Source organism: Ctenopharyngodon idella, chromosome 13 (assembly GCF_019924925.1).
Source record: "Ctenopharyngodon idella isolate HZGC_01 chromosome 13, HZGC01, whole genome shotgun sequence".
Taxonomy (NCBI): Eukaryota; Metazoa; Chordata; class Actinopteri; order Cypriniformes; family Xenocyprididae; genus Ctenopharyngodon; species Ctenopharyngodon idella.
Genome location: NC_067232.1, coordinates 8522501 through 8544420, shown reverse-complemented (window position 1 = coordinate 8544420; position 21920 = coordinate 8522501). Strand labels below are relative to the sequence as shown.

Here is a 21920-nt window from a genome sequence, read left to right as displayed (position 1 = left end):
TCGTTTTATTTAGTAACTTTTAGGAGGGTGTACTCATTTTTGCTACACAACATTTTATCACCTTGATAAGAAAATCTTATTTTCCTGAATAATTTTGACATGCTTCTTTGGTAATTGATTAAGCAGGCTTGCTGGAACATTATATCTCTAAAGAACATGTCTTCTAAGTAATTGAGTAATTGCTGACTTTCAGAAGTTTCAGAGGGGGTGTACTCATTTATGCTATGCACTGTATATGCTGCATGAAGATAGAACAGGTATAGTTCAGTTTAATTACGGTTATAACTTGTCATGTTGTTATCTTGCTTTTATGATATGCTATTGCATGTGTGTTACATGCTGTATTGCAGTAACATGGCCTCACCCCCTTTGTCGCATGTTCTCGGGGGAAGGGTTTATGTAAATTTTAGGGTTAGTGATGTCACCAACCCAGGAAGAAGCTTGTTGTAGTTCCTACCAGCCATTTGTTGTAGTCCTTAAACAGAGAATTCTTTAAAAGAAAATATCTCGCTTTGCTTTGAACTTTTATTATTGTAGCTTTGCAGATGTTGTTTATGCTCTAACAGTAACATTACACACTAACTAAAGTTTAAAAAGTGAAATTGCAATGAACCACCCCTTTAAATAAAATCACTTTTATCACTTTATATTCTCTCTATCAGCACATAACAGAGAGATGATGACAGAACTGCTAGATTTGCTGACAACAGCTGAGTGAAATTGGCAATAAACTGGTTCTGAAATTGGTTTCAGAAATAAAAGGATTAAAAAGATTTGTTTATATACGACTATAAAAACAATTATAGTTTTATTGTATCAGTTGAAATGCATGCAAAATCTTTGACAAGCCTATAGATGATTCTTTACAAACTTTTGATTGGTTTCAGGGATATGCGTTGAATCCTACAGGCTTTCCACATTCTTCAAAAAGATGTTGTTTCATTCGTAGTCATAAGAAAATTGAATTTTGAAATTCTGTCTGAGCTGTGCTGATAACCTCAAGGGCACTTAAGACGGTGTTAAAATGCCACTTAGAAAAACATGATTGGATGTTTTGAATTTTCATTGCGAGGAGAAAAAGCTCAAACACATTCAGCTGAGGAACTCTAAGCATTAATGAGAATATGTGTTTGTCATAAAAGAGTTTTGGGCTGAATATTGTGTGAAATTCTTTTACTGTATGTTTTGTTTAACTGTTAAAGAATTTTTGAAGCCTCAGACTTTGAAAGCACAGGTTCTGATGAGTAATATGTGCTGTATTTCGACTTTGCTAGTAGTGACATACGCAGAGCAAACTGAGTCATTTGCTCACAGATGTCACAGTGGCAGAAAGCACAGAAACAAGCTGCTTCTATAACCCCAAAAAATACAAGCAAAACTGTTCGTGTGGCATAAAGATATTTATAGGTATTTAGTTGCAAGTAGCTGTATATCTATCAAAATTTAATGCACCATGTTAAACTCTCCCATTTAGCTGTCGTTGAGGTGACATAGCGTAGACAAAATATACTCCATCTTCAACAGCCATTTAATCCAATTATGTCCTTTTTTGTCCTGTGGGATAAAAAGATTAAGCTAAAAGAGGATATATGACCAAAAAATGCAAGACTTTACAGCGCAACATTATGCATGAGAAAGGATTTAGCAGTTATTTAAACCTGAAAACAATGTTAGGATCAACATAGCCTTATGTTACACCACAATATGTGGCATGCCTTATGTTAGTTTTAACACTGTATTACCACATCTCTGAAGAATTCAAACTGGATTTTTAGATGTGATACAGCTTAAGAAAGGTATCTTCTTGGACCTTCTACGGTCTGAATGAGCCAATCCAGGAGTGAGGTCAGCCTCATAAGATACTGTTCACCTTTCATTTTGCTGAAAAAGACAATAAAAACATGCGTCTTAACTTAGTGTCACTCAAAAGACAAATTCTCATACATGTATATTTTTTTAACAGGGAAAAATAGGCACAAAAACAGATCAGCACTGTATTCTACATCAATAAATAGCAGACAGTACCTGTGCTTTTTATTTTAACTTATTGTAATCCTTTCTCATCTGTCACAAACCAAGTGTGTCTGTACAGTGACTTACACAAGATGGATACGCAGTGGTCATGGTGCCCTGCAGTGATGTTCTGTCGAGATCAGCTCTATTGAAGGGCTGGGGATCCATAGAAGTTCAACACTGTTGGGGAAAGAAAAGAGAGAGGAAAGTAATATATTTCATGGATTCTAAACACCAATAATTCTGGTACACTTTTACATCTCCCAACAGAAGAACATTATCACATACAAGTAAGACAGCTCAAACACTGTGGGCTGAAACACATCTCGAGCAATGTTGGCAGTGACCTCGAGAAAGCACAGTTACATTGACAAGCGTCTGTCAGTTGGAAGCTGTTGTCTACAGCCCTGCAATTATCTTTGGTTTCCAGAACAAATCCCTCAGTCGACTTGCCAAGTGTGTAGCGTTACCATAATGGCAGAGAATAAGAGAGTGCAAGTGCACTCCTGCAAGCAGATGGTGTCATTGTATCACTGTCAAACCTCTGAATTTTCAGTCCGACTGCATTAATTGACTCTTCAATCTTCACTGCTTTTGGTGCATAGCAAAAAAAAAAAAAAAAAGAAAAAAGAAAGAAAGAAAGAAAAAACACTAAATGAGACTAAATGACTTTGGTTAAAGTGAATAATGAATGCAAATAGTATTATGCATTATGAGCAATACAACACCTTATTCAAATCAAGGGGCCAAGGTTTGACTTGTTAGCATGTTTGGGATGCCGTCACTACCATACCTGGTTCTTTTTGAACCTAAAAAGTCTTAAAAAAAGAATCTCTCTCTTTTCACGGAATCTTTCTCTTTTCACCATAAAATCAAATTAGACAATTCTTGTTTTTTTTTTTTTTGTTGTTTTTTTTTAATGGAATATTGCAGTATTTATTATAAATGATTTATCTGTGTAGATCATTATAACACTTTATTTTGATGGTCCTACTTAGACATTCTGTTGACTATGCAAGAGTATTAGTAGACTGTCTGCTTAATATCTGCTAACAGCTTTATTGTGATGGTCCTCCAACAGACATTATACTGGATTTAAAGCTGCTGTCCTTAACTTTTTTTGGTTAAAAATGATCCAAAATCAATTACTGAGCAAATACATAACCAGCCAGTGTTCAAAACTATCTCCTTACCTTAGCTCAATTCACAATGGTAAGCTTGTAATAATGTTTTATAATTCAGGTGGTACTGGTGGGTTTTTGTGGGAAATTCGAGCATGTCGCTGTTTGTCTTTACGTCATTGCGTCACGTCTGTATACATAAAGAACAAGTCCCAGCTAGTAGGCTATATCGCATGTGAGGATGTGCATGTAACGTTAGAGATTAGACCGTACAGAAATTGAAATCTACAGGTAACGCTAATACACACTAAATACACATAGTCACGCAATGCTGATGTTGTTGACATTAACAATTTGAGAACAAAGTATAACGATAATAATAATTTGCATGGTTCGTTAGATTCGATCGTTAGATTTAATCACCATTGGCAGCACGATTTATTGTAATGCTTTTTTTCCCTTCAGTTGGTCAGAACAAAAGTGGCAGACATGTTACTTTCTTGTTCAGATGACATTTTCTGGTGAAAATTCTTACTTTGGTCATACTTCAAGACTACAATCTGTGATTCTGAAGTACAGTATCCACACCGTTGTGGGGACTGACAGCAAACATTAGATTCATCCGTGCTGAGGAATCGTGCCGATGCACAACCCACGTAAAGATGATAAATCTGCAAATAACTGCAATTCCACGTTTCAAACAGAGATGGCGACAAAGAGGCAGAACTTAAGGACTGCAGCTTTAAGTAACTTTGCAAGTACGTCAATTTATTCTACTAACCCTAACCCTACCAGTCTACTAATACTCAACTAATAATCTAATGAGAGTGTATTTTTTTTAAGTCATGTGCCCTCATAATCTTTAATCAAAATGACGTGTTTGCTGGAGTGAGGGCAACCTGTTACTCACATGAGATCACAGCAATAGCAAACAACATTGATCCAATGATCCAATCAATTCCTGATGGACAAAAATCAAGTCCCGCCCTGCATTTTTTCCTTGTTAGAGAAGCCGTTACACTCAGATATACGTCACAACAGGAAAAAAAAGACTATCGCAACTTCCGTTTCATGCCAACTTTCAAATTATTTGCATTTTCTGACAAAATCAGTATATCATTTCAATGATATACAAAATCAGTATATCATTTATACTCCATTACAGCACAGCACATGCAACTGCCTTTGAGATGCTAATAGATTGATTTGCACAGTTATTGTTGACCTCCTTGATACAACCATCATTTTCCACAAAGATCTCACTCAAAATTTTAATTAATCACTCATTGTCTTGTTTTTAAATGTCCTTGAATCACTGCAGTACAATTAACTTCCTAAAAAGCTGTAATTTGTGAAGAATTAAACAGCTGAAGAGATGGGTGAGTGGTAAAATGATTACAAGAAAACAGGTGAAAACAACAAGGCTCACTGCACTCTGAATTCACAAACAGGCGCTAGGCACTCTGGGAATGTGGCCCCTGGCTCACACAGTTATAAGCTCAGCATGAGAATGGCTCTGTGCAATACGTCTGCCAAAAGAGCACCAATAATGCTGGAATCCATTATATTCCTATAATACTAATCAGTCTAACACCAAAACTAAACAGAAGCTATGCAAACATGGCTGCATTTTCCAGGTGCTATGCTCAGGAGGGACTACCGGAGTGTGATTTTCACTAGAGGAGACAGGATAAGCCACAAATGCATGTCTTCCTAAAGCATATGGAGTGTTTATTAAATGAAGAGGAAAGTTCTCTATAATGAGAAGAGTGGGACTACAGCTAATTGAGATTCATTAAAAACTAAAGGATAATTACATTGTGTCTAGCATGCTGAATTGAATATTTCATTATCACACGATCAAGAGTGCTGTGGTTTCGAAGCACAGCTGTGATTCGGCCGTGGGTCGCGGTGATTCAGACCGACAGAATGATTGTGAGTGTAATATTTTAACAACAATTCAATATTGTTGATGATAATATTGAGTAACTCACATTTTACACACAATATTGCCAGTTACTTTGTCTATTCTTGCTGCGACAACTAAAATAGTTACACATGAAGTCAAAGCAGTGCTTGAACTAATCATTTGAGTGACTGATTCAATGAAGCACTTAAATGACAGTCTGTCTACCTGGAACATACAAACATGGACAAGTGGAGTGCTTCAAAGTCCCAGGGCTGTTGGGATGTTTATTAGCCCTCTTGGAATGCCGCTCAGTAAATCAAATTCGAGGAACCAAGTACTATAACTATAAAGTTTTAATAATCGTTCTAATTCTTTGAGACTCTATAATGATAATGACACCGATGAACAATATCATTGGAATCACTTTCAGAGCGATTTTTCTAGCTGATGAAAGATAAAAACATTGACAACAAATCGGAATCTACCTGACTGAGTTTGAGAATTTAAAGGATTAGTTCACTTTTAAATGAAAATTAGCCCAAGCTTTACTCACCCTCAAGCCATCCTAGGTGTATATGACTTTCTTCTTTCTAATGAACACAATCGTTGAAATATTAATAAATATCCTGACGCGTCCGAGCTTTATAATGGCAGTGAGATCAACAAGTATGAGCTGAAGAAAGTGTCTCCATCCACATCCATCCATCATAAACATACTCCACACGGCTCCAAGGGTTAATAAAGACCTTCTGAAGCAAAGCGATGCATTTGTGTAAAAAAAAAATATCCATATTTAACAAGTTATGAAGTAAAATATCTAGCTTCCGCCAGACCGCCTTCCGTATTCAAATTATGAAAAAAACGGAACTGGTGTCACGTCAGTTAACTTTTTCCGTAAGTTGAATAGGGAAGGTGTAGGACGTAGCTTAAGCGTTTTGAACTGTGAGAGTTTTATACTTTCTGGCGGAAGCTAGATATTTTACTTCATAACTTGTTAAATACAGATATTTTTTTTACACAAACGCATCGCTTCGCTTCAGAAGGCCTTTATTAACCCCCTGGAGCCGTGTGGAGTATGTTTATGATGGATGGAAGCACTTTCTTCATCTCATACTCATTGATCCCGCATACTGCCATTATAAAGCTCGGATGCGTCAGGATATATTTATTAATATTTCTCCGATTGTGTTCATCAGAAAGAAGAAAGTCATATAGGATGGCTTGAGGGTAAATAAAGCTTGAGGTAATTTTTATTTGAAAGTGAACTAATCCTTTGACAGAACGTTATTGTGCATTGGTTGCACTGGATGAACAATAAAAAATGATAACTATAAAGATAACTATAACAATAATTATATTAGAATCCACAATAAACGCATGATAATGTTATGTTTATTGTAAGCATGCACTGCAGTCATGCCATTTGTCACTTTAAATGCTTGATCAACTTAAAGTTCGGTGAATTCTGATTGGCTATCAATGTTTTTATCCTTCATCAGCTGAAAAAAAGTTCTGAAAATGATTCCAATGATCTGTTATTGTTATACCTAATTAAAACTTTACATTTATAGTTATAAATATTTATATATATAACTGTTGTATAATCTGATATACAGTAGGCTATTAATACTGCTATTATCTACACAAGTAAAGGCAATCTACTTATTTCTTCACTAAGCTTTCTGTACACTTGTAAGAGGCAAGTATAATCTACAGTATAAGTAACACAACTTACCTGGCATACAGCATCTGCACAAAGACTGTGTATAAGCACTTCCTCAGCCAAATGAGACGGAGCCCCCTCACTTCTCACTGATTGGTTTTATCAATATGCTCCACATATCAACTGCAAAGCGCCTGCAACGACAGGGAAGAGATGTTACTCGGGTTAAACAGACACAACGTTTAAGGGGAGGCTGAGAAGGGATATCCTACTCTTGGCAGCATAAAAGGCAGAGACTAGAGCTGGATATGTGGGAGGACTTGGGTTGGGGAAGCAGCTGATGATAGTCATACCCTCCTCAGCGATAATATTTGTGTCTAAAATCTTGCCTGAAGATAACATGAATATGACTAGTGTATTTTGTCTGACAGTAGTGGTAGTTGTCAAAAAATGAATAGCCTAAAATGCCTCAGAGGTTTCCTAGCCTCCAACTACATCATGAGGTTGTTTCGGCTGTTTGTTAAAGATGTTTATACCCTGCTTATGATTCATGTGGAAAAGCTGTATCTTCTTTCACTCTCCTCCACACTGACTGTCCGATGGTTTAAAGTAGGTAATGATTACATCTCACATAACATTCCCAGGCTTAAATAAAAGCTACAAGCTTCATTTAAAAGAATTTAGTGGATTTATTTTCAAATCTCTACATCGTCTGCGCTGATCATTGATTATGGAAAAGTAATGGAGGCTGGATTAACTGGTCTCTTTCCATTATCCACGTTCATTCCAAAAGGATCCTCTGAAGAGGCTTAGGCCTTGAGGCTCTAACACACTTTCATGCCCGAGTTGTACAAGTCTTTTTAATTCTTGTACAATGGCTTTCATTGACATTGTGGGATATCAACATCACAAGGGTATAAAATAAAATAAGACTACATTTGAAAAGATGAAAGGCCCAACAGACCCCTCATCTAACATTTCAAAGGACTGAACACTGCTAAGAAATCAGAGCTTGTCGATTTCTCATTTTGTACAGTTAAGAGCTTTGTGTCCTTAACATTTGTTTGTCTGCTCTCCTGCTGTGTTAAAACCCCATAGGAATTGAATTACAAGACCAGCACATAACATCTTCAAGCATCATGCTGCCTGACAAAATCTTTTTAACTAATCATTGTTTAAGATGGTTAAATCTGCATATTTATATGTTTGATTTAATATTTAGGTAGTTAATGTTGATATTTTTTTTATTTTTACCCTTGCTACTGATGGTTATGTAAAACGTTAAAGGCCAACAGACAAGTTATAAAGCTTAATGGAATGTACTGTAGTTAATATTTAAAAAAATTGCCAATAGCTAAGGTAGGTGTTTATATAGCAATTAAAATTTTTGTTATTGTATTGTTGTGCAAGTGCCCTTAGTTTTTAATATCATGGCTATATTAAAAGTTGCTGTTTGGGCCACGACTTTACACAAACATGTAATTCCCACAATGCGAAAATAAATGTGATGACAAGTCTAAAGCCCTTTTGTTCAAATGACTCTCCATCTCAGTCTCCCTACATGATGACCAACTGTCACAAAAAATGACAGTGATTTTCAACAGAGATGGAAATTCCACTAGGATGACAGCAAATTGAATGTCTTGTGTGTGAATACAGTCTCCCAGAAGAAAGCATCATGCATTAATCTGTTACTGTCATCATAAATGCATTCTTCCTCACCACAGAAAAAATGCAAAAAGATTAACAGAAAACTTAAAAAGTCCTGTTGGTTGATAATAATGCTGCCTTCACGTGTTCTCGGAATTATTGTAAATACGAGTTTCCTAGGTAAAAATTGCATATGAACGCCCTCCCATTTCAAATTGAATGCGATGAGCTCGTAATCATGACTTCAGAGGTGGGAATTATCAAATTTCCAATATCCCGTGAAGGCAGCATAACTAAGGGCCCTATTTTAATGATCTAAGTGCATGGTCTAAAGCGCACGGCGCAAGTGCACTTAGGGCGTGTCCGAATCCACTTTTGCTAGTTTAAGGATTGGAAAAATGGTTGGCGTGCCCGGCGCATGGTCTAAAAGGGTTGTCTCTATTCTCTTAATGAGTAATGGGTGTGTTTTGGGCATAATGTGCAATAAACCAATCAGAGTCTCATCTCCTATTCCCTTTAAAAGCCAGTTGCGCTCGCGCCATGGAGGAATTTGCAAGTGGAAAAACTGAACGCTTCTCTAGCGAGGAAACGGATCTGCGAGCAGACTATCTACAGGAAAAGCCGGATTCCACCAAAGCATTTTTATCTTTATGCGCACAATAATAATCTTTTACATTGTAATCCTTTTATTTTTAATATTTGGCATGTTTGTGTCCTGCTGCGCGTCCCTGTGTGTGCAATAAGCAGGGTGTACGTGCATAGGGGCTTATTACTAACACGCTCTTTAAATAACAAAACAAATATTGCGAATATTGGACTTTAGACCAGGTTTCAGTTGATCAATGGCGCAGTCTATTTCAGTTGCCTCAAAATAGTAATGCGCCAACAATGCACCTGAACACACCTCGTTTTCAGACCAGCATGCCCATGGGCAAACAGATGGGTGCAAATGCATTTGATATTTAAACAACATGGCGCAGGACGTGAAAATGATAACTGCGTCGCTCTGAAACTAGCAAAAAACACTTGTGTCGCGCCTGGCGCCGCATTGCGCTGGGTGTATGATAGGGCCCTCAGTCTCATTAATTCACAGCACATATTAGACATAAACCCTTTTTTTTTCATATTAAGCACCTTCATGTTTGCTGTTGAAATATCAGACCTCCTGCACTCTCTTTCACTGTGAAACAGTGTTTCAGGACAAATGAGCTATATATCCAAGCTTCAAAATCCACTGCTGACATGTTCATGCCGCAGGTACTACTGCAAAATCGCCACCTGTGTGCCACTGATTAGAAGACACTGCCCATTTTAATTAGCAAGCCTAAAGCCATTCAGTCATATCTGTCCACAAATCACAATAATACCATAAATATTATTTAAATAATGAATGATCTATTTTTCATTCTATTTAATTACATGCTATTTTACACAATAAATTAAATATAGCAGCTGAAGATTTTATTTCAAGCAGACCATTAACGATCAAAAACCACAGCAGCGTTAATGCAACTAAAACATCTTCACCATTGTTTCCATTCCTATTACCTTTCCATTGTAAAATAAGCCATCTGATAGGCGATGTGATTTAATCATCCTTTGTTGCCTTACAAATGGTTCTCGGTGTGAAAAACGCATCTGTTTGAGCATGTCCCTGTCTTGTCCTTAATTAGACTATAAAACATGGCTGACCTCTACAAAAGACTTCCATCCATCAAGAGAACCAAAATAATGTGACGATGGTCAAAATTAATAGACGAACTAATATATGAAGTTACAAGCTTTGAATCTTTGAAAAAGCTTAAATTGATAACGAAAAGGTTGCATTAATTGATTTTTTTTTATTTGCACATAATTGCTCTAGCAGAAAAAACACCAAATGAACACTGTTTTAGTCTCTTGTTGCTGTTATGCTCCACATGTGGGGATCGCCTGCATCATAATTAATACAAAAATGGTTAATTACCCAAATGTTCAAAGCATTGTTCCTGAAGGCCACATTTCACTTGAGGTCATACTGTCGCTACTTAATATTTTAATGGTGTGTGCAATTAATCTGTGCATAGTTTCACAAGTCTATTTCATACTGAGAGGGATTCTGTCTTCAAGCGAACCTAAAGGGATGTTTGTGTTAATTGCTAAATGGCTTATTAATTGTACTGTCACAACAAAACATTAATACATGCTCCTCACTCTGAAATAAAATTGTTTGCTTTATTGTTTTCTCTTGCTAAAAGAACGTTCTGTGGTACATATAGGTACTTGGTGTTTCCGTTAAATTATGACAGATTTATGACAAATGACTTCCATAATCCATCTGCCCAGGGTGTTTCCCTGCCTATACGGCCTGGGAAGTTGGGAAAATGGATGGACTTCCACAATAATAAAACTATGTATCAAAGCAGGTAAGAATCTGTAATAAACCCCACACAGAAAAGTCCCCAGAGTTAAATCAACTCTGTTCAGAGAACATATGGTCCCTCTCTACATAGAGTTAAAATAACACTGAAGCAGAGTTAAAGTTAATGAGATAATATGTTGTTTGTGGAGTTGTGTAATCAGATCTTGAGAGATTTAATGTCTTTTATCTTCAGTTGATTTCATCTAAGTCTGTGGCTGGAAGTCAGTTGTAGTTCTTGTGTTTCTCTTCAGTGATTCTGCTTGTTAACAGCAGGTGTTCATCACTAATGCTCAATCATCAATTAATCAATCAATCACTTAATTATCTAATTAACTTTAACTCTGCTTCAGTGTTACATTAACACTATATAGAGAGGGACCATATGTAATCTGAGTTGACTTGATTTAACAAGTGCAGGAAAAAGCAATATATACAACTAAACTATATTTGAATGCACTTGTTGTCATGAAGAGACAATTTTGCAGCTTACCCAGTCTGATTCAATCCACTGCATCTCAGCTCACAGATAGACTGGTACCTGTTAGAAGGATATACATACATATTTAAGATACAGATTTTGAGGCGATATTAGTACAATACACAAAATGAAGAAGAGACAATGAGTGAGACTACAAGTCAAAACAAATGTACACTCGCATGCACGATTAACAGATGGATTGAAAACAGTTTGACAAAACATATGTTACTATCAAAAAAGTAAACCAATTTGTGGGGCTGGACAAAAGCTGTCAGAGCAGAATATGATTTGAGAGCAACCATCTTTTTCAGCGTTTCTGGTTAAAAAGCTTAGTTTAGCTGGTCAGGTATTAAAGATCAGTTTTAGCTTGTTTTAAAAGATGGATTGTTAATTGTTTTTCTTTCTTTCTTATGTGTTAGGAAGTCATTTTTGATGTCACTAGTTAACTTTATTAGCGGATTTAGAGGGCCGAAGCATTTATTTGGGGTTAGTGAGGGCAGGTTTACTTTTTGAAGTATAAATAACTTAATTTATGACTGGCATTCGCAACATTAGAGTTATTATTAGGGTTACCTGCTTAACGTTTAGTCATCCTTTCGAAGTCTTAATACGCGTCAGCATTCAGTTCTAATAGTCACAAAAAAGAGTTCAGGTCTCTATGGGGCCTTCAATAGTGCTGATATTTAAAAGCATTGGTATTACAACACAAATGCAGCCTTCTGATGTTCATTAACATAAATAGCAGAAGAAAATATACTGTAGGTAGCAGAGATAAAGCAATTTAACTGGATCCCATTCACTCCTGTGAGTGATGAAATATGAGTGTGAATATCAGCCATATTCACATTGGCTACAGTGGTTAACACCAAAGGCTGAAGGCACTTAGAACATCTTATTGGAATATGGGGACGTTCTTACCTCCTGAATCTCCATATCATTCTCAGAGTCACGTTAGTGCAGACAAGTCAGTCCGACTTATTGTTTAATAAGCTGAAGCTTAAAGAGTGTGTTAAAAAAGATTCAATTTATTGATCTAAACAGTTGATTTCCATTAACATGTTAAACATTTAAATGACTAATCAAGAGTCAATGAACAATTTAGAGCTAAAGTTAAAAATTATTTAACAAAGTTTAATTCTATTAATGTAGCTTATCTATTATTACACAAAATGACTTGACAACGTCTCTACGGTTCCTTTTTGTGGCTTTTCTGTTAAATATATATATAAAAAAACATATTAGCCATTTCCTCAGGTCAAACAGGCATTTAGTACTAGAGACAAGTACGTACCTAATCTAATTTTACAAAAATGATCTCATCCTTATTAACAAATTATAGCAACACAAGTTTAACAATTATAATCACCTATTTAGTGAAGCTTGCACAAGGCGCTTTACATCCTTTTTATTACATTTTTATGTACAAATACAAGCTACACACAAAGCAAAGCACTTGGATGTGGCTACGTACATAGCCAATTGCTTTCAAACCCAATACTGATATCAAAATTAAATATACAAACTCAGTATTTACCATCATCAAATCAAGAAGTATTAAGAAAGATGTTATGTACAAAATGAGTCTTTTCACTGTGGCGATACATTTTTTTCCTTAACGCAAAGATTCCCAAAACCAGGGAAGCACAATGTGTAGTTAATTCCATGCTTTACATTTGGGGGACAAACAATGGAAAACTAAAGGAAGGAGCATTCAATGACAAAAGTACACTGCCAAATTCTGGCTAGAACTAATGTTCATATGGTATCTTACAAAGAAGTCAACAGTTTCAGATAGGAAAAGAAGGGACTGTGTAGCTTTTTCCCTTTAAGGTTAGGATGAGATTAAAAACATGGTTGACCTATCACTTAAAAATCCCTTTTTAGATTATTTAGTAAATACGGTTTGCGTTGTATGGAGGTCACGTGATCTGGAGCACCTTTAATATCTACCATAGGGGTGATCTCTGTAGCCCCCTCGATTAAGTCTTGATGCTGGAGCTTTGAGGTTGGGCCGGGATGATATCCAGTCCTCTTCTGCTGAAAGTAAGATGATTAAAAAGTTAAAAAAAAAAAAAAAAAAAATGTATAACTAATAAATAATCAGGTAAAACAATCTTCATTTAAAGTATCTGGCAGAAAAACTGAATTTAACACAAGTGATATGTAGATGTTACAAAGTAGAGAAACCTCTGTAAATGGCTGAAATGCAATGCTATGACGATTCATCAAGTGATGGATATCCCAAGGCCATGTAATTCCATGTGACATTAGCAATTTTTAATGCTTTTTTTATCTAAGCATTACAAAATGATAAACTGAGCACCAGCTGATCATCTTACACATACATTTCAATAATTAGTTTAGAGCTCCATTCCCACATCTTATCTTAGGCATGTTCGCCTCGGTCCATTATCATAGATTTCAGAAATATACAATGTCACTTTGCCCTAATTATCAGTTACCAAAGGCAGAGCAGATGAGGCATGAACTCCTGGCTGAGCTCACAGTATGACCCTGCTGTCATTTAAATACAGTATGTGTTGGGAGCCGATGCTCCATTAGGTTCTCTGAGTGTGATCGCTGAGCCATTGAGGAAACAATCAGCAGGCCTTCAGGGCAAAGAACCTTAACCTTCATTGTTGCTAACTACCATTTCACCGAGAAAGGAGGAAAAACCATTATACATCATGACAAAAGCCCTTACATTCCAGTATTCTGTGTAATGATCACTACCACACAAACAGCCCTCCCTTACTCACATTACACTTAATATGTTTTCCCCTTACATCCTCCTCACTGTGAAAAACTATCTCTGATCTTGGCAGCTTACAATGATCCTATGGAAGTCTGTTTCTGCCTCTGAGTAAAATAAATAAATAAATAAATAAATAAATACAACATGTAATTGTGAGATAAAGTTAATTTTTAAATAAAATCACATTGTGAGATATAAAGTCACAATTACAAGAAAGTCAAATTGTAAAAAACAGTCATAATTGCAATACATAAAATCACATTGCAAAATATAGTCACATTTTTAGATATAAAGTCACAGTTAACTTGTGAGATATAGTCACATTGCGAGAAAATGAAATCACATTGCAAGAAATAGTCTTAAATGAAGTCACATTCTGAGATATAAAGTCACAATGTGACAAATAAAGTCACATTTTGAGATATAAAGTCAAAATCGCACTTTAATGTCACATTGCTAGAAATATTTACAATTGTGATAAAGACATCATGAGACATCATATTGCAAATTATAAAATATACTGTGAGATATAATGAAAGGTTGCAACTGAGAAACAAAGTCGCAACTGGGAGAAATGAAGATGCAACTGTGAGACTTCACACATTGTGCAATATGAAGTCACAAATGCAAGACAAAGTCGCTATTGTGAAATAAAGTCACAAGTTACCTTTTTTTTTTTACTCTGAGGCGGAAATCCATATGATCCTAACTGCCTAACAAGCAAAACCTTTTGTAAGACACAAAAAATTCTTGGTTTCAAGTCAAAAGGTGGCAAAATATCAAATCATTCCTTTTAACACAGACACTCCACTGCACAAATTGACACAATGCAAAATGGATGAGCAGTCACGTATACAACGGGAAACTGGCATCAGTGGAGCACAACAGTCCATGCCAAGAACAGAGGGAATCCTGCATCAAATATAATCCAGAGAGGGCACATATTCAAAAGGCAAAGTATGGGCTAAAAGGCCATTCTGTCTCTCTTGGTGGGCCTCAGCAATGCCTCCAGCTCTCTACTGGCTCTGGTCCATGATTTCAAGTGCATCTTAAAACCCAGCCCTAAAGCAGACTAGTAAGGTAAAATGGCAGCTGCTGTGCCCTGGGCCTCTGTGATTTAACAACTGGCGAATGCCGCTAGGTGTTTTTCCTTACCTTTAGCTCTGAAACATTTAACAGCAATATGGAAAATGAATGAGGCAAAGAGGTTTCTCACTGGTGTGGGCAATGTGCCATGACTGAGTTTCAGCCCGCCTGCTACGCGAACTACTGTTATGCAAAGAGGATGTTTCTCTTTGTGGTGCACTGTTCAAAATGGTTCACCTAAAATCCTAATAGTTTCCTAGTGAGCTAAAAGAAAAAAAAAAAAAAGTCTGAAATGAAAATCATGTTGCTTTAGCAGAACTGTAGATCAGATAAATTCCTTACCATAATTGTTATAGGTTTCATCATTATTGCCATGTCCATATTCATAATATTCTGAGACGCTGTAAGAGGAAATATATTTGTTATGAGACATTTTGACAGATTCTTAGAATGATAATACACATTAATTAGCTCATGTTGTGACAAAATGTCTTTCAAAATTAAATGTGCACCTTTTCGACTGGTTGCTGTAGTTGTCATCATAGCCCTCATAACTCTGGTCATCATATTCCCCGTCATAACCATCATCATATCCCTGAAATCACAGAAACACAAAAGAATAATCACAGACGGAGACGTAAGAGGACTGAATCCGTCTCAAAGCAGTACTCTAATTGTTTAGGGTTGAAAAATCAATGTTTAATTACACTGCAATAGGATTTCTCTAATAAATATACTCCCAGAGTGGTGGACTGGCACAGTTGAATCATGTCCAACAGAAAATATTGATCAGTAAGCGACAATTGTCTCATTTGCCATGTCTGAAGACAAGTGGATAATGCCTAGGTCGATTCAGTATTACAGACAAAAGAAACAATAAACAGATTAAAAATTCATACTGAGATGTTCAAGAGATCCTACATGACTGGTGTCATCCATACACGTATTCTTACTTTTAGAGCTAACACTGATATTGAGAGGAATTATTATCTTTACAATGCACATACTGAATGTGCACGTATTTTACGGTCTGACTGTAATGTCTGGCTTTATATTTTGGTCTGATGAAAAAAATTTATATATATATATATATATATATATATATATATATATACATATATAATTTTTTTTTTTTAGCATTAACCTTTGTGTCCTTTCAGATGCTTCAGACACACTATATATATATATATATATATATATATATATATAGGACACAAAGGTGAACCTCAAAGAGAAACTATACTTCAAGAATAAGACATTATATTTTGCATAAAAAAGGAAGCCCATTTGTATGACCATTAAAAAGCGTGCGCGCGTGTGTGTGTGTGTGTGTGTGTTAGGGATATGCGAGACTAGCCGACTAGTCCATTAAACGATACTGCTGCTGCTAGTCGACTTGGAAAACACTACTTAACTTTTTTTTTTTTTTTTTTTTTTTGCACATTTAATGTTTTGTTTTATATTTTTACAAAGGCTACGTTTAAATGACCGTCATGTTAATGTTACATATTGATATTAATATATTATTTTGAAAAGTGTATATGTGCAGCGGAAAACAAAATCATTTAATTTTACCTCAGATTTTGCATGCGTTGGTTTTCTCTGTGGCGCTCGCGGCGGGTTCAGAGAAATGTCCGATCGGAAGATGAACAAGGTGAGGGAGTAGGCTATTTTGAAAGCCTTGCCTACACAAAACTTTTCCGTCTTCTTCAATGTCATTTCAAACTAGTATGACAATTAAGCTTGCTTAGGCTTGTTATACTACCGGTTATGAGGGGCAATACGATATGAAAGGTTTTATTGGATTAAAGGAGAAACATGAATGAAACTTACTTGACATTTGAGCAGTTGCTATTCAACATCCTAACGAAGTAAATACGGTTAAATAATGTAGTTGTCAGCACAAATCGAGGTTTTCTTGCGATTTTTGCCGCCTGTCATATGTACAGATAATGTTCATACACAAGAAGAGCGTTCAAACTCGGACACGCAAGTGGTTGCCGAGGTAACGTACAACAATACCTTAACCTTTCATTTGAGGAAATCTGTTTATAATAAGCTATTAGGGGGCGGGGTTAGACTAGTCGGTTGCAAAATTTTCGTTTAAACGGTTATGAAATTAGTCGTTGCGCACATCCCTAGTGTGTGTGTGTGATTCACCTGAACACTTCAAAAATCTGAAGACTTTTTGGTCTGTAGTAGATATACAGCATCATAAAATGAAAATTCATTTTTCCTCAAACAAAATCCCTTCATAAGGACAATGAGGTCCCTATTTGACCAGCAAAATGCCATCAGAATGAAGTATTCCAGAGAGTTGTTTAGTAATATAAATGATACAACTGATAATTCTGATCCTTGTTTCTGATTTGTTAACACAGTGTTTCATTCGTTCTAAATAATACACAATATTACAGCAATGACACTATATTGCATTGATTAAAGTAACTATCTATTAGGTAAACTCCAAAGAATTCATAAATGCAAACTCATAAGTGTTACCATTTTGTTGTTCAGATCCTTTTTTATTAGGCCTAATCTGTCAGAAAAACCTGGGCAAGCTATTTTGACCCTGCCTATTCCCTTTACATTAAAATTCAGCACAACAGTCTGGTTTTATGAGTATGAAGAAGGATTAGACTAAATTAAAGTCATGGACTATGCTAGGGATTATGTTGTTCAGGAGATCTAACACACAAGTTTCCTTCTATTAGTTATTCCTCATGCTAACAGGGTCAGGGTTCTCTCCTCTCCCACTAATTGACCGGTTTGTTAACATTGCCTCTTGATAGAGTGCTATGCATATCTTAAGCAGCAGAGTATAGAAGAGGCAGCATGTTTTACTATTTAATGGCATATTTCAGAACATGTCAATCACACTAATACCAACAGCTCTCTAAGGAAATACATTTTAGTAGTACAGTGAGAGGAAGTGGCTGACCTACCCGTTTAATAAGGTCATTTCATCAAGAGCAGAAAGAGTAGCTTTCATTTCAACACTCATGAAAATGAAGATGTGTCCTTTTTGTCTGCTATGACATTTAATGAACGAACAGAATAGTTCACCCAAAAATGAAAATTCTGTCATAATTTACTCACCCTCATGTCATGTTATGATCTGTTCAATGAACAGTTTGATCCAGAAAGAAAATCAGAAAAAAAAGATATGAGGGTGAATGAACTATTCCTTTAAAACTACATAATACGCCAAAAAGAAGTTGACATACTACAATATGAACACATGAAAAAACACCTCTACATGACTGCCAGATATTAAAACTATTCTGGATCTTACAGTATGCAGAGGCCATGCACTATGCAAACATTGTGTGACCAGGATATTATTTAGTATAATAACAAAGTGCTGTTTAAAAGGTCCTTGTGCCTGACCTTTCCAACTTTACCACGCACTTACAAGCCACTGCGCATAATCCGAGCAAGCTCTAGTTAATGGTGCTTGATCGTTACATTTCAACACTCATTTGAAAGAGCAATTAACTCTGGTCCTATTGAGCAAGCTAACAGGAAATAAATCAAGTGGTAGAGAGCACTGCAAGAGTAATTAATAGAGCAGACAGCCAAAGGTCTTCAATACTCAGCTTCATTATCAATTGACAACCACCAACACCTCTTGACAGTGACTGATCTCTGTGTGGGACGGCAACTGAATATGATTCCTCACTGGAGAGCAGCAAAAGGAAATGAATGGTTGAAAATGATTTTTGGCTGTGGCTCCGTCTGCTTATTGAATGAAGCCTCTTTGTCTACCCTTTATTTCTCAACCAATTTTTCTGGCCTAATATTTTCAGTTTGAAGTATGAGCAAACATGGGCTTTAGGCCAATCTGCAGTCTGAAATATACTGGCATCCAACAGGCCATATATCTATTTAATGGTCCGTTCTGATTGTTGCAAATGGTGAAAGGACACATAATTCTTTCATAACCTAATCAAAATGGGATTTCATTGCACATCCATTTTATATAAAAGGGAAACTGCGTTTCATATCATGATGTTTAGTGACTAATAGGTTTAACGATGAATTAGGTATGTTCAGTTGACTACAGTTTATAGGAATAAGGAGAATGAAAACAGAAAGACAAGTTGGGTTCAGGGTTCTGTCCTCTTCTACTAATTGACCAGTTTGTTAACATTACCTCTTGATAGAGTGCTATGCATATCTTAAGCAGCATGTTTTACTATTTAAAACTCCACGGACCCTTATACGGGTCCGAAAATACGTCAATTCACATTACAATGTTTACACATATATTTTAAAGGCTTCCCTATATGGTATCACCCCATATTTGGTATCATTTGAAAGCTTAGTATCTAAACTTTACAGAGAATACCATAACTAAGAATGTTTTTATGATACATAAAGCAGTAAAATTGAGGTTACATTGGTCCCAGACACAAATTTTCGTGTGATGATTGCAAGAAAATTTTCTATGAATTTTTTTTTTTCATATTTTTCACAAAACAGTCAAGTCATATCACAAGAAAGCTCATGTAGTTTGTTTCATTGTGTAACAATCATAGATCGAATGATCATCCAAAGAATCGCGCAGTGAAATATGATCAAAAAGACAAGCGTCACATTTCAACTCCGATGACTGCTTCAACCAGTCACAAACAGCTACAAATAGCAATATATACTATAATATTTATCATTGTCATGAATAATTTCAAAGGGTTTTCTGTAAAATGACACTGTGATATTGTATTTATACCACTGTATATGGGTATGGAAAGACTTTGGATTTGGGTAGGCAGAAATTACATAAAGTAATATTCTTCCCTTCAGGTGCATTTGAATAACTCTTGCATACAACATGATAGAGACAAAATTCCATGAAAACCCCATGATTTATTCACCCTCAAGCCATCCTAGGTATATATTACTTTCTTCTTTCAGAAGAACACAATCGGAGTTATATTAATAATCACCCTGATGCTCCTAAACTTTATAATGGCAGTGCACAGAAACCACCTGTTTGAAACTCAAAAAAAGTGCATCCATCAATCATAAACGTACTCTACACAGCCCCGGGGGGTTAATACAGGCGAAGCATTTGTGTAAGAAAAATATTTATATTTAACACGTTATAAAGTAAAATAACTAGCTTCCGCCAGACCGCCTTCCGTATTTAACTTACAAAGAAATTGTAATGCCTCTCGCAGTTCAAAATGCTATGCTACGTCCTACGCCTACACGTCAGTTACACTTTTTCGTAAGTTGAATACGGAAGGCAGTAAAATGTATTAATATAACTCAGATTGTATTCGTCTGAAAGAAGAAAGTCATATACACCTAGGGTGGCTTGTGTTTGGATTCATAGCATTAAGGTAAACATTCACTAGTCAACCGCTCGGCCAACCTTTAGGAGATAAATAACCACAATTAGGTAGTGTATTAAATAAATTTGGATCATGAGTATCATTGGAATTTAATCATTCTTTAATACAAGTAAATTCTTTGTAAAATAACTATATTAACATGTGCAATTTTAAATTTAATAGACGATCTGACTGACGATCTGATTATATAGGTTTTTTTTTTTTTTAAACAGCTGCTCTCTGAGTTTTCCCATACATTTCCATGCAAATATGTCAATTACCATGTGTCGTTCCATATGTGGAGAAATCATCACATATTCAGGAGCACAAGATTTCAAGAGAACAGATTTCACAGAAACAGATTTCTTTGCTTTAGGCAAACAACATACCAAATAATGAAATTATTGTCTGTGGCCAGGAGTCAGGTTGTAATTTATTTAAAATAATTCAAATATCTTACTACTTACCACCTGGAAATGCAAATAATTGATATGTCTATTCATTTTATGATAACAGCTCACTGAATTAAGACACTTTCCACCAACTCAAGAACAACTACATGAATATTTATAGTGCTAAAATAACAATTTAGAGAATCCTGAAAGCACAGGATTTGCCTGAAAGCACAATCGTTTGCCAGTACTAAGAAGGTGGCAGCAGAAATGTATGGAGGCAGCTCTGTAATAAACTAGGGCTGTTTATTGCCAAAGATCTCACAGTAGAAATATAGGAGCACTTATTACTTGTTATATAAATTTTTACAATCACCCAAATAAAAGAACTAATTCAGTGAGCTGATGACAGACAAGTAGGCTATTACTTCTACCCTTCAGAAGCCGCAATTTGTGTAACAGAGTAATCTGCTGTGCATTTGCGAATCATGTTACAATAATTTTTAATAGGAGTTATTTATGCATGACAAGGAGCTCCAATTCAGTAATCACTGACCAGTAAATATACTGTTGCTCATAGAAAGCATAAGGATATTTGCATGCACTGTACAAAACAATTTAACCGCCACTGCAAACCATATAGCTCATGATATTTTCACAGCAAAAGCACAAGTGCTACATTTTCCTATTTTTTATGCAGCTCTCAGACCTGAAATAATATGCAGAGCCTCTAGGCATTTCAAATGCTTCTCTTCAGCAGGAAATTATTAAACTTCTTCTCGAGGTGTATGTCGTACATCTGTTTTATTAAACGAGGGAGTTCTGCATGAAGAATTCCATTTCAATAATTAGTTCACCTCAAAAATGTCAAGTCAGCGGTGTAAGCGAGCCCATTGTTAAAAAACAATTACAGCCGTGGTGAGAACCTTGTGAGAACCGTGCGAGTGAAGCCTTTTCACAACATTCTATTCTGCATGTTGAATCGGCTCTTGCCATGTGAAGTGGTGTGTGATTGCGTGTCTAAGAGGTTTACTGTGATATCCGAGACACTCAAAGACTTCTTTCACAGTCATTGACCCTTTTCATTTATTTATCCACACTGAGCTGGTTGTG

General features: G+C 35.9%; 1 protein-coding gene across 8 annotated transcripts in view; it reads right to left on the bottom strand.

The window, feature by feature from the left end:
* Positions 1 to 1385: 1385 nt before the first annotated feature.
* Positions 1386 to 21920, bottom strand: part of khdrbs2 (KH domain containing, RNA binding, signal transduction associated 2) — a 73521-nt gene continuing 52986 nt past the window's right edge. Inside the window, exons 7-14 of one of the 8 annotated variants that reach the window (XM_051915819.1) lie at positions 15589 to 15671; positions 15419 to 15477; positions 13186 to 13272; positions 11248 to 11295; positions 6779 to 6900; positions 2101 to 2193; positions 1743 to 1881; positions 1386 to 1554 (exon numbers count right to left, since the gene is read on the bottom strand). In XM_051915819.1, the coding sequence (XP_051771779.1) occupies positions 11273 to 11295; positions 13186 to 13272; positions 15419 to 15477; positions 15589 to 15671 (252 nt within the window). In that variant the 3' untranslated portion in view covers positions 1386 to 1554; positions 1743 to 1881; positions 2101 to 2193; positions 6779 to 6900; positions 11248 to 11272. Of the gene's footprint in view, positions 1882 to 2100; positions 2194 to 6778; positions 6901 to 11247; positions 11296 to 11808; positions 13273 to 15418; positions 15478 to 15588; positions 15672 to 21920 lie in introns of all 8 variants that reach the window. The other 7 variants (XM_051915823.1, XM_051915817.1, XM_051915820.1 and 4 more) reach the window with 7 other exon arrangements.